Source organism: Centruroides sculpturatus, unplaced genomic scaffold (genome assembly GCF_000671375.1).
Source record: "Centruroides sculpturatus isolate CEXI.00-Female unplaced genomic scaffold, Cexi_2.0 scaffold288, whole genome shotgun sequence".
Lineage (NCBI taxonomy): Eukaryota > Metazoa > Arthropoda > Arachnida > Scorpiones > Buthidae > Centruroides > Centruroides sculpturatus.
In genome coordinates, this window is record NW_019384547.1 from 1 (window position 1) to 14,261 (window position 14,261).

The 14,261-nt window shown below is 29.6% G+C and overlaps 1 protein-coding gene across 2 annotated transcripts in view; it reads right to left on the reverse strand.

Moving 5' to 3' along the window:
• Positions 1-561: 561 nt before the first annotated feature.
• Positions 562-14,261, reverse strand: part of LOC111623535 (probable serine incorporator) — a 36,168-nt gene continuing 22,468 nt past the window's right edge. For both annotated transcript variants that reach the window (XM_023366140.1, XM_023366139.1), the window contains exons 4-8: positions 9,928-10,010; positions 9,713-9,850; positions 8,710-8,786; positions 3,930-4,026; positions 562-679 (exon numbers count right to left, since the gene is read on the reverse strand). In XM_023366140.1, the coding sequence (XP_023221908.1) occupies positions 585-679; positions 3,930-4,026; positions 8,710-8,786; positions 9,713-9,850; positions 9,928-10,010 (490 nt within the window). In that variant the 3' untranslated portion in view covers positions 562-584. The remainder of the gene's footprint in view (positions 680-3,929; positions 4,027-8,709; positions 8,787-9,712; positions 9,851-9,927; positions 10,011-14,261) is intronic.

The following is a 14,261-nucleotide window of genomic DNA, read 5'->3' on the forward strand; positions in this document are numbered from 1 at the left end:
GACAGTCACAATCCAGATTGTAGGTAAATCGAGATCGAAGTGAGTCGTGGATTGTGTGCAAATGTAGTATAAAGACATCACTTGCTCAAGCTTTCCACACTTCAAAGATAAAGTTGTATACTTTGACAAAATCCTCACAAACTTTTTTAACATCTTTATTCTCCTCTTTTTAACCTACACATTCCAAATTTTAACTCATGCAATATTTTTTTTGTTTCTAATCTTCCTTTTTTTTCATATTATTAATAGCCAAAATTCACATTTTTTACAGATTCATCAACTCTATCAAAAGTACTGAAGATCTATTATATCTAGACTTTTGTAAAATTTAACATTATTATAGAAAAGCACTATATATTCATTATTTTTTCATTATTTTATATTCTATTGCTTTTATATTTGTTTTTATNAATTTAACATTATTATAGAAAAGCACTATATATTCATTATTTTTTCATTATTTTATATTCTATTGCTTTTATATTTGTTTTTATTTCAGGGCCAATTTGTTGTTTGCTTGGAGGTTCATATTGTCTAAATGGCATCACCTTTCTAATACTTAAAAAAAACTATTATGAAAAATTTTAAATCTTACCAGAGTTATGCAAAGCTGACCAAGTGAGATAAAATGTGTACAGAGAAACGACAGATGCTTGAAGTAGACCGCTACGTGGTTGAGCTATTATGATAAAATTTATAATTTTATTAAAAAGTAATTAAAATTTACATAAATATTACAATAGTAAAATTATAAATAAAAATCATGATTATCTGAAGCTTTCATAAGAGTATTCAATAAGAAATAATAATTAATAAAATAAGTAATTTAATATCTTACAAATATAACGTTTATCACATGTTTACCAATCAAATTTGATCTCTTACAAAATACACTTCCTAAATATATTGAAGCATATATGATTGGTTATCATTATTATTTTAATTATATATAATACATTTCTTCCAACTATTAACAGACTACAAAATGCTTTTGTTTATTTAGATTTATTCTATCTTTCTGCATAAATAAAGCTCCATAAACAATTCTCCTAACAAGAAGAAAAATATGTGACTATGACATCATATTTCCTCTTACAATTGAAAAAGATATTTATAAACTTTTGATTATAGTTATCAAAAATTCACAAAACGGAAACAATTAAAAACAGCATTTATTAATAATAATTAATGCAACCAAAATGTATAAAATACATATTTCACATATTGGTTTTTAAGTACCTCTGGTCATTATCCAGTAGTAGTATTAACTGTATTTTCTATAACAATGTTAAAAAAATATATTTTACATAATTTTTTCACAAATTGCAAATTCATGAATAAAATTTATAAAGATACATATTTTAAAATATTTTGCATACTGCATATTCACATAAACAAATTAATATTTCACAATAAAATCAAATTACGGTGCTCTAATGAATAAAATAGAATATAAATAAATCACCTAAAAATCTCCTCCCTGCTTGCGATTTGTTTTAGAAAAAAAAAATAATGACCAGATCATTGCTTTTTCATGTCACCACTGTACAATTTAAATTTCTGTATCAATTAATTTTAAATATTTTCTACTTTTACAAATTATCTATCAAATTTTTAGGATGCATGTAATTTCTGAGTAACAGTTTGATCAATTATGTGCAGATCTTGTACAATTTACAGAACCCAAGGAGCTGAACCATTCTACACAGCAAGAAATTCATATATTGAAATTGCTTACTATAAAGCTATCTTGTCCAAAAATCAGGGCATAATGGATGGAAATGCTATTTGCTATGGGTTTGAGCCTAAAAATATGCCTCAGTCAAAGTAAACGTGTGATTGCACTATTATGAGTATCTCCTAGTACAGGTATCCCTTGCTTAACACAATTTTGCTTAATGCAGGATTGAGTAATGTGTAAAATGAATTGCAGAAATTCCTTTACACACGTGGCAGATGTTTTAACTAATGTGGCTTTAACAGTCATATTTACTTAACATAGATATGTTTTTCTCAAATAAGATGTTGGTGAATTTGCTATTTTTGTGCTAAGGATGATTTCTTGTAAAGATATGTAGTATAACAACAATTGTGAAATTTAACACATTACTGCTAATGCAATATTGTATTCTTTGTTTAGAAGCTAATTTTAAAACATCACATTTTTTTTTTCTTTTAATGTCATTTTTTTCTTTTACATCATGTTTTGTTTGCATAAAATGAAATCAAAATGTCTGCAGATAAAATGCAAATCAGGCAAAATATTTATACTTTTTAAGTTTCGTAAAAGATATAACACTATACAAACAGTAAAAAATACTTGTAATGTGTATGGGGAAGATGATCCAAAATGCTGGACATGTAAAATGTGGTTTTGAAAGTTTTGTTTGGAAAATTTTGAACCAAAGGATTCCAAACTTACAGGGTTGCCCAAAAGCTGTTGAAGAGAAATTTCAGGAAGAAATTGTTAAAAATCAATAAATAACAACTTGTGAACTTGTAAAAAATCTTAGTGTATCACCGACATGATGATTGGTCAAGTACCAAGGTACCATTGTGTTTGATTAATGAGATATTGCTGTATGTGGTAGCATTGAGGGATTGACTGCATTAATCAAGGAATACCTGTGGTGTAGAAGTTGAGATAAGATTCTCATATTTTAAGAACATTCTTCTAACAGATAACAGAGTTCCTTAACAGAACAAAACCTGGAAATACATTTATGACTGTATTTCAACATATCTGGCATTACCAATGTGATGAATAAATGATATACTATGTCTAGGAAAGTGACCATACTAGGTAGTTTTAAATACAAACTATCAAAATAAAAAAATAAAAAAATTAATAAGCTTTGACCATGTGTATAAATTGTAAAGAAACAAATAATGTTGAGTTCTGTAATATTACACTACTCATTTATCAAAATACTGAGAAATGTAAGTAAATTTAACCAAAAGTGTATATTTCACATACTTTGTTATGTATCATTGATTAATATACACTTAAAATTTGCATAATTCCTGTTACCTTATCAATAATGTATTAAAAAATTCAATAAAGTTTGCTATTATGTTCTTATTTACTTGCATATAAGACAAGGTTTTCATTCATTTTTCACTGCTTCAAAAATCTAGGTCGTCCTATATGTGCAAGAAAAGGATTCTTTATGTTGTGGCCAATCTGGCAACACTTCAACGCCTCTCCCTCTTGAGTTTGTTCTTACCATATGCATTGTATTAGTGCCAGTCCTTATACCCCACTTCCAAATAAAATTATTTTATTTTTTTAAGATCTGTGATTATTTGGTGTAAAATTCAAAGTGTTTTTGCAATTATTTCTGTGAACCGTGTATAGTTCATGCTGCCATTATGGGTCTACAGTCTATTTATCATAAGTTGGCACCTACTGTAAACAAATTAAGACACCCCCCTTTGTTTATTGATTTAATCCTATGTCCATCAATTAAAACTGCATTGCATCTCATTCATCCGCATAGAACAGTTCTTTGTTATTTATAAAATCATTAATGAAATACTGGTCACTTAGCAATGATTATAGATGTAGTTATTTCATATTAGTTAAATTGTTAGTTTTAATGATTAATTAGCACATTCTGAATCATTAAAAATAAACTTTTTTCAGTATGCACATTATATTTTGGTTTTGTTTCCATTCATCACATATTTGATATTTTATTTGTGATTAAACAAAATAAAATTAGAATTGTATTAATTTGATTTTCTTTATTTTGATCTTTAAAGCCACACCTCGTCCTATATGTGAGGTTGTCTTATATGTGAGTAAATACGGTATATCAAAATATTATTAAATATTAAAACATTAAATTACACTTAGTTATACTGTTAAATTAAGCTATGTACAATTAAACTGCTTGAAAAATTAAACATTTAAAAATAATCTTTACCTTCTTGAATTTTTGGAATAATGGACAAAATGGATAATACTACACACAAAATCAAATTGAAGCTGATGAAAAATTTGTTAAGACTACACCCTTCACTCTGAAAATATAGAAAACTAATTTTTTAATTTTCTGTAAATACTGAAAGAAAAAATAGTCAACATTGAATCAAATATTTTTTTTCATTTTAATAAAACTTTTGAGNTATATATCTTATATATATATATATATATATATTTAATCTTTGAAAATTAAAAAATTGAATTATCATAAACTTAACAGATCAATTATACTGTAATAAACTATTACTGAATACTGAATGCCAGTCATAGAAATCCTTCTAAAAGTCATAAATAAATGTTTTCTTCAATTTTGTTTTGACAGATGTGTCTTCAAACTTTTAATGTGAAAATTAATGTTTTTCTTTTTTATTGAATTTTAAAATTGGAGATTAGACACTTTTATAGAAATAACTCATAATGGCATTAAAAACTTAAATAGCTACATCAAATAAGACATACTTGAAAATAAACTAATGTCATTATGAAGACTGATATCAGACTTCAGAACAGAAAATGACTTCAAAGTAAGTGAGAATAGTAATGCCAAGCAAGGAAAAAGTGACTGAAATAACATTAGTTGGCCATGATGATATACATTATTTATAAGCAGTCAAGTCCAAATGTTATTTTATGTTTATGGGTTTTGTTTCATTTGACATAATTTAGTTCAGTTTTCTTTTGTTTAAAGGATGACAACTTATTTTCATTATTAACTAATAGTAATTATGAATAAAGCAATTGTGAGACCCGAAAGGCCCTGGGCCTAATTTAATAATTTTTATTAAATATGTTTAAATATCGACACAAAATATTACTTCGTTTTGTTTTAACGTGGGAAAAACCCAGATAACAGATGTTACTTCCTTTCGCAGAAGAGAACATCCTCTGTTTTTCCGTATCTGGTTAAAATCTCGCTCAGATGGGAAATGGTTACCCTCATTCATCCCCCTTTCGTCCGTTCTCACGAAAGAGTTACTGGACGATGATTGGTCGAAATTCAGGAGATATAAGGGAAATTAGTTCAAATTCGAGGAGTTCTTCGACAGATCCGAAGCATCTAAACTCCACGCAGTTTTCCTCCTGATGGCCAACGCCCTTAACGGAGTCCCATAGACTAAGTCCCGAGTCTACACGTAGAAAGAAGAAGACGACGACAACTAAACAGGTCGTATGTTTTGGAAAGATTTTGTGAGCTCTCTCTCTCGATTGTGCATTAACATAGAATAGGTTTTAGCCTATAGCTTGTCACTTAATTGTCGTTCATTGATATTTGTATTTCGTTTTGTTTTTGGATTATTAAATTTACTCCTGTTTTATTTTACTAAATATGTCTCTTCAAATTTATTCCGAATCAGATCGCAAACGTGTGTTAATCCGCGTATAATAAGATCGATTAACTGGTGTCAAGGAATCCTGACGAGCATCTGAACCTCGCCGTTCAGATCATTTTTTATTTACGCTCTCCTATTAAAGTTAGAGAACTGGTCTTACCGACTAGTGCCCGTAAGTGGTGTAGACTAAGACCTACGTCCTGGCTGATCTCACACAATCATAATTTGTAATTATGACCAGAAAATACCACAAATTCAGGCCATTGGCACTGTTTGCCACAGCTGCTTAATTTAGAACTAATGCTCACACAAGATCTAGATGTGTGTGCATTTCTTGCATGTTTGTGCAAATTCTTTTCTCGCTTCTGCATATTATATATATAGCATATACAGTGTTCAAAGGAAAATCCATACATCTCCTATAACTTTTAAGCCACATACTACAGTAGTTGGCACCTATAGGAAAGTGATCACATGCAATCTATTGAATGCAATTGTAGCACTCCTAGTGGTGAAATATGGAACTACATGGAGGCTTCAAAAAGTTTGTGGAAAAGTCCATAACTAAAAATTGTTTGGAAGGATTTTGATTTCAATGCATCTGAACATTCTTGTACCAGGGTGTTATAACATGTTCAAACATGAACCCTTAAATGCAGGTAAGAACACAGCACTGCCAGTTAAAAGTCAGGCACCATTCAAGCAACATGGAATCCACCAAAATCGAAACCAGAACAAACACAAAGTTCATGGTGAAACTTGGTTGGGAGAATAGACAAGTCATTGATGCTCCGGAACAAATTTATGATGATAATGCTCCAAAGAAGTCAACAATGTACAAATGGATAAGTCACTGAAAGGTATCAATTTTCTGTCAATTGAAGATGTAAAAAAAGCTGCTCTGTCATGGTTCAGATCACAAGACCCTCAGTTCTACTCAGATGGACTTAAAGGCTGGTATCAACGTTTGCAGAAGTATATCGACCTTAATGGAGGATATGTTAAAAAGAAACATCATAACCGAAATCATTTTTTTAATGCTATCCTTTTTCCACAAACATTTGGAAGCACCCTCATAAAGAAAACCAACTCAGAAACTAATAGAACTAGGCAAAAAAAAGTCCAATTACAAAATGAAAGAACATTGTTTACTTAGTACAAAATGATACTTTGTTTAGCAGAAACATAAGAAAGAGCAGAAAAAAAAGAAAACTTTAGCAGAAAACCAATTTCCAATGTTTGGCAACAGAATTATTGGGTGTGGTAAATGTATGGAATGGCTGCTGCAGTTACCCAACTTAACATCGATGGACTTTCTGTTTTGGAAATACTTGAAAGATCAAGTGTACACTATGGAACCTTCCACCATAGCAAATTTAGAGGAATGCATCTTCTATATGTCTGTCATTCTGTAATCCCTGTAATGCTGCATGCTGTTCAAAAGACAAATTTAGTCCTGTAATGCTATTTTTTGCACACTAGACATATCTATATATTAACTAAAAGAGGATTTCAGTATTTTGATTTATTTTGAGTACAGCCGGGCTAAAAATATGGTTCAGGTATCAAATTAAAGCTCTTATGTTGTAAATAATGCCACTGAAGAAAGATTTGAAAAAGATGCAATTCTTCAGGTGTGGTGGAAAGGCAAAGATACAATGGGTATGTTCGTAAAATCGAACAAGTTAAACGAGAATGATGTCATCGTTTTTCTTATTTTGTTAGACTTTTCGAACGATTCATTTATAACTAAATGGCTGTTTCTAAAATTGAAGATATGAATGTTGCTAGTGTAGCCTTATCTGAAATATTTTTCTTAGATTGAAATAACTGTCCACCTGAAGCAATCATTTCACCTTTTAATCTACAGTTTAAACACTCGAGTAGATTTAGAAGCATCAATATCGTTGGCTGCCATCTTCTTAACGAAGCGAACTAACTCTTTCCTTCGTGAACTTCGTTAGAGTTTAGTTCGAAATGTTATCACTGCAGAACATGTGCACTGAGCAAGACTACTACTTTTAGAACAATTTGTTACCAACGCGTTTAACTTGTTTGACTTTACGAACTTATCCAACGTTAAGTCTATGGGAAGACAAGCAACAAACATGTTGGGCCCTTGCAAGCCATCTAGTGATTTAGATTTTCTTAACAGTTTGAACAACCTGTTGCACAAAAAACATTTATATATTCTTCAATACTTTCATAAATATTTAAAATTTGTTTTTAATTTCTTTAATTTACAAATAATGAAAAACATCTTCAAGTTCTTTAAAAATATAACAACAAAAAAATTTGTTTTAGTGTAGTTCACTCAAGTTTTACTCAAGCACATTGTCAGGAGAATATTCTTTCCTGACAATGGGCAAGACATTAGACAAATCTAGCAAGTAAATTAATTACAACTTTAATACAATATTATCTTTAATAATTTATAATATCAAAATATTTAGAACAGTATTTTTCAACCTTCTTAAATATGCGACCCCTTTACAAGTTAAAAAATTCTGGCAACCCTCCCAGGGCCATATTAAAACTATATCTGTGATTTTAAAAACTACGTATTTAATTTTCTTTCTGTTGAGACCTAAATATCGATCAAAAAACCAAATGTACTGTAAAATAAACAGGCACAGCCTTCTCACTGAAATTGTAGTTTTTTTTTATTGTAGTGTAGGACCTACAAACATTTCTTTTTCTTTTACCCACGACCCCCCCGTGTAAGGCTTTGCAACCCCTGTTGAAACAAACAAATTGATTATCTTAATATTTTATGGCTATATTTACCACTAAGTTTTTCAACCTTTGGGTCATGACCCCCAGGTTGAAAAACACTGATTTATAATATATCTTTCATTTAGAGTTAGAAGTTAACTAATAAGCATTCATATACTAAAAGAGTGAATGTAATTAGAATTAGAAGTTAACCAACACTTGATCCTTAGTGGTAAATATAGCCATAAAATATTAAGATAATCAATTTGTTTGTTTTTGAGAAGTCTTTGACGTAATCTGAATGCTGTTTGAAATATTGCTTTGAAAAAAATGAACTGCAATAAACAAACAACAAATAACTAGAAAAAAAGAAGAGAAAAATTTTGTTCACAAAATTATTATTATTTTATGAATAAAAATAATGTTTGATGTGTCAACAATTGAAAAATATGCAGAAAATTCTCTCTCATGTTTTTGATTATTGAGTCATCAAACACCACTGTCTAATGTAGTATTTGATGTTTAAATCAGCAATAGCAATAATAAAAAAATAATTCCAATTAAATATTCTTCCTTAGTTAATAAAAAAGCAAATCTAAGAATCTTATTTAATTTAAGAAGTTTTTTTTTATTAAAACTTCTTTAATTACTGATGTTATATATTTCAATACTTACTTTAGTGTAATAAATAAACAGGAGAACTATAGCAGCAATACTGATCGCATATTGTATGAAAGTAAAAAACAGTAGTGCTAGAAATAAAAATAAATATAAAATTAATATCTTCAAAATATACAAAAACTTTTATTAAATTTGAAAATTTTACAATTTAAAAACTTTTTTGAATTTAGTTGCTTGAAGTTAAATATTTATGTATTTCTTAAATGTCACAACTTGACAAATGTAGGACTGTGTTTAATTAAAAGAGCATGGCAAAATTAATCACTTTGCATAGTTTCTTTAAAATGCATTTTGTGTTTAAATCCTTCTTTGGCTGTTGATAAGTTTTTAATATTTTTAGTTTAACAAATAAAAGTCATATATAACATTAACAAATAAAAGGCATATAATATCATATGCTGAGTATTGAGTATATGTTATCAAATTTTTTAAAAAAACTAAAACAAATTAACCTGGGAGGAAATATAGATTTTAGAAACTGAAATGTGATCTAAAAACTATGTAAAATTTTCCAGAGTTTAAAAAAACTTCTTAAAAATTCAAAAAAAAAAAAAAATTAAACCAAGTGAATAAAATCATAAAGTTGTTATAATGTGCACAATTATTCAATTTAGCAATCAAAAGTGAATTAAGCATTCTTTCCAATATCGATGCTCTATCAGGAGGAAGTGCCAGGCATGAAATTGAAAATCCCCATTCCACATCAGCATTGCCATGAGGGTCAATGCTGATTTCACTAATTTGGCTACAGTGGGATATCTATCATAATCAGACACTGTTTATTTTTTTAATGCTTCAAGATGTGTAAATATTGATTTCAAAATAAATTAATAAATCTGAAATAAACAGATTTTAATTAGTATAAGTTTAATATATAAATTTTATATTAGAGGATCCGTAGAGAATTCTTCTAGACAAGGCTGCATGAGTTATAATTTCCAATATTATTTTAAATAATTTTAGAACTAACTGTTTATAATAAGGAAATTACTCTTACCACCATACCATCCCTTTGATTCTGTTTCTTCATATTTTGAAACCCAGCTTTCAGCCCAACTATGTGCAAAATCAATAATCAAAATTAACTGAATCAGGATAAATACAAAACCACCAATCATTCCAAAATACATCCAGACTAAAAAAAGAAAAAAAACATACCTAAGAACATTTTTAAAAATTTAAAAATTTTATTTAAAGGAAATTTATATTTACCATCACCAAAAGCAGAATTTCCTGGAATGAAAAAGGCTCCAACCATGCCACCAATCAAAATCAAGTATTTTATTGCCCAAAATCTATAAATTTAATAAAATAAGCTATTATCATTTTTATAATAATAGCTAAATTTTTAAGATAAGGCTACAGCTTATGAAATATGAATTTGATTAAACATTTGCCCTGTTGATAGCAAATATTTAAAGTTCATAACATATGTTAATTTAAAATCATAAACTTCAAATTGTCATTAAGTAATCCTGATTGATCTAGTGATTATGGCTTTGTATTATTGCATTATGGGCAGGGGACTGCACTATAATGAAAAGTTTTCATTCCTTGTTGAGACAAGGAATTAGTAAAGTATATTCTATGTGGCTTACAGAATTGTGTCTGTTCTCAAAATCTGTTTGATAGATTTTGATTAAACTTTACCATTTTCTACTAATTGCAATGAGGAATCCAAAAATATAATAAAAAATAGGGGTCCATGACTTCATTTGAGATATAAGATCATTTCACATGTGTGCACAACAAAGTCCTGTTTGTTGTGGCATGATGATGTCGCATGATGTCCCAAGATCACTAACACATCTATATGGCTTATAGAATTGAGTTTGTTCTCTAAATTTAATGCGCTAATTTTGATAAAACTGTCATTTTCCATTGATTACAATGAAGCTAGAAATGGAATTAAAGTAAATGTATAAACCAGGGTCTATGATTTTGTTATCAATATAAAGTGGGGTCAAAGTGACAATGTCTGTGCTTCTTGAGCATGCCTAATAGAATTTAGGGATCAAGTTAAAAAAAAAAAACCAGCATTGTGTGCATCTAACAGAAAATAGATGTAAAAAATGAACAGAGCTATTGGCATTGATTGCTTTAGTTTTTGTTTTATTTGTATACGGTAATGCAACACATGGGCAATCTGCCAAAGGGGAATGCCTCTTAGAAGGTCTTTTATGGGAAATGGCTCCCTATTTGCTTGTTACTGTCATAAATAAAACTGGAAAACTCCACATAGCCAACCCACTGGCCAGGCACAAAGTCACAACCAATTACCAGTGTTCAGTGGTTATCCACATCGCCACTGGTGGGCATTGCCACTGATTACTTGCTCTGTAAGGGCAAGGATCATCTCTGTGTGTCGGACAGTACGAGGACCGCCTCTCCTGTGACCAGTGGGTGCAAAGATGCCTCTTTCATGACAGCAAGTGCAAAATTTGCCTGTTTGCGATTGTCAGATACAAGGATCTCCTTTTGTGTCTAACAAGTGCAAGAATTACTTCTTTCTTTTCGGCTTCCATCAATTCTATTACAATATGACAAAGTCACGCAATGTCCTAGTTTTAAAATTTAAATTAAGTATGATAATTCAAAGCTGAAGTTCAAGTTTGTTCTTCACATCATTTTTATGCCTATAAAATAATTTTTATAAAAAATATGTACTATTTGATAAGTCATATCTAATTAATTCCTATTTATAAATTTGTATTAGAATTTTATGAAATAGGATACTGCTATATTTAAAGATATTTCTATCATTACTGATTATCATGACAAAAGCAAATAATTAAATACTAATAATAAATATAAATGCACATAAAAAGCTTCCAATTTATAGTAACATGATAAAATGGTTTTGATCCCAAGTTCTAAATTGTTATAGCATTTTTTCTGCAGATTGCTTCCAAAAGTTCAAATCTATTGACCTTTGTATATTCTAAATCATAAAATCAAAAATGTATTATTTTAGAATTTTCATAATAGTTTTTCAAATATTGCCAAAACTTTGAACACATTTCAATTTTTAAAGTTCAAATTTATGTCTCACTTATTAGAAAACAATTTTTTTTTTACTTTTTATATAACTACATCTATTAAAAACATTTATATGTGAAATGTTTTTAATTTTTACTTGTATACAGTTCTGATATTGAGAGCAAGTTCCTAAAAAAATGTTTGAGTCCAATAGATTAGTTTCTAGATTGTAAAAAGACTAACATGTAATGATAGATGATAAATCCATTTTCTTAAAACTTTAAAAAGTCTAAAAAGATTTCACATATTTTGTTCAAAAAACCTGAACTTTAAATATTTTTAATACTGCATATAATAATGCAGTATTATCCACAGTTTTCAACAAAAGAGAATGTGACACAGAAATCTACAGGAGAAAAGATATATGCATATAGGCAATGGATGACTGAAGAAAAAAATCAGAGATGAGACAAAAACAAGCATTATGACAAAAGAAAATGTTGATAGAATATGGACTCGGAAACAAGAAAGATATACAGTCAACTCACCTTAAAATGAATACTAATAAAGACAATTCTCACATTATAGAAATTTTGCCATTACCCTGGCAAAATGCCATTGTCATAACATTAATTTGCACACAATAAAGCAAACAAAAATTTTACCAGAATTCATTAAACCAAACCATAAATTATCTTCACAACCCCTAAGAAATAAATCTATTTCCAATAATGGTTGCTTTTTACACTTTGATATAAACAATACAAAGTGATACTGTTGTAAGGAACCAAGTCCGAATGTTATTTTTATTTACTTTTATTTTGCTTATTATTCTATTTTTTTTTTTGGGCTTATGTTTTGTTAGGACGAAGGTTTCCTCACCATTCACCTTAGTAACTTAAAAATAGAAGAGAAACCAACTCACCGACGAAAGAAAAGCGCCGTAGAAAAACTCGCGCACACTTGCGCTTCCCGAGCAGAAAAAAGTAAGTCCGCACCGACGAAAAGGGGGGGGAAGACCCCACAACCCAGTTAGGAATCGCTAAATCTTAAAAGAATAAAGCATCCCGATAATTGTTAAAAAAGAATAATGTAAAAGGTTAGCGAAGTATTGTCGGAAAATAAGCTGCCAGATAAACGAGAAAAATTTAATGTTACAGATAAGTATGTAAATGAGGAGAGTGATCTCATTCAGAATTGTGACGTCACCTCACACTATAAAGCCTCTAACTCAAGTGAAAACGAACGAGGTGAATTCCTGATAGCAACGAGCTTTGGTGAGCTTCGTAGCAGTGATCGAGAGAGGTGTCCGATTGGATCAAATAGTTCCAAGGCGATTTTGAAGTTATTCGATTTATGGATCGACGATTATAGACAGTCTTGAGAGTTTGAGGAAATAGGTTCCTAGTATATTGAGGAGACGATTAGGATCTTTAATTTATAAGAATTATTGTTTATAAGTTTAAGTCTTTGATTTTGTCGAATTCCAAAGGGGAATAGAATTAAGTTAGAAATAGATTGATTTGAGTTTTGTCGGGTTGATTCTTGTTGAATTTCATTGAATAAATTATTGTTTGATTTTTATTAAATACTGTATATAGTTTATTACTAGAAGTTTAATTAAATATTTGATTTTGTTATTGACAAACTTTGTCATTATTTAATTCGGTGCACGCTTAAAGTCCAGGCCTGGCACACTAACGCGAATCCGCGTAAAGGCTATTTCCGGCACACAGTAGTGTCGATAATCGTTGGAAAAGTCGGAAAAATAATATAGTACTTTACACTGTAATAAATGTTCCATTTTGAGTTGAATATATTTTCTTCTCCTAGTAAGCAAAGATGGGTTTGAGCTCTGATTGTAGAGCAATTCAAACATCTGGTTTTAGTGGGCCATTCTATTCTCAAAAAATAGGGGTTAAAAAAAGTGTAAGGATGCCCAGCCATTTAAATGAATGCAGTCCTATGCAAAAACATGTGCTGATTTGCACATTGGAAAGTGCACACAGTGATGTTAGGTTTGGCAAGTTTGTGCCAAATTTTGCTTCTTTTTTTACTCTTTTGGTGCCAAAAACTATTTTCTACTTTTTCAAACAATCTTCAACAAAAAAAAAGCCACGAATTTCTTTTAGCTTTGTTTTGTTCAACCACTTTGGTATACTGTTCCACACTTCAACAGCAAAATACCATCTCATTTTGTTTGATTTGAAAATCATTCAGAACATTAATTTGTTTGTGTAAATCAATTTAACTTTATCTAACTTTACTTAGTAAATTAATTCAAAGTACAGTAGACCCCCCTATAACGCTTAGATACGTTCCACGTTAATCGAATTTTACATTGTAGGAATGATTAAATACATGAGCCAATCGCAGCCCGATAGGTGTGAACTTTACGGACTAAGGCTGTTTGAAAGGTTTTCTTCTATAAAATTAACCGATTCTAGACTAATTCCACTCAACATTTCCAAAACACGTATAATTTTTTGGGAATAATCTGTATAAACTATGCTATAAACAAAAAATTATAGGATTACTTACCGAGTGTGTACCGTTCGACTACGCCG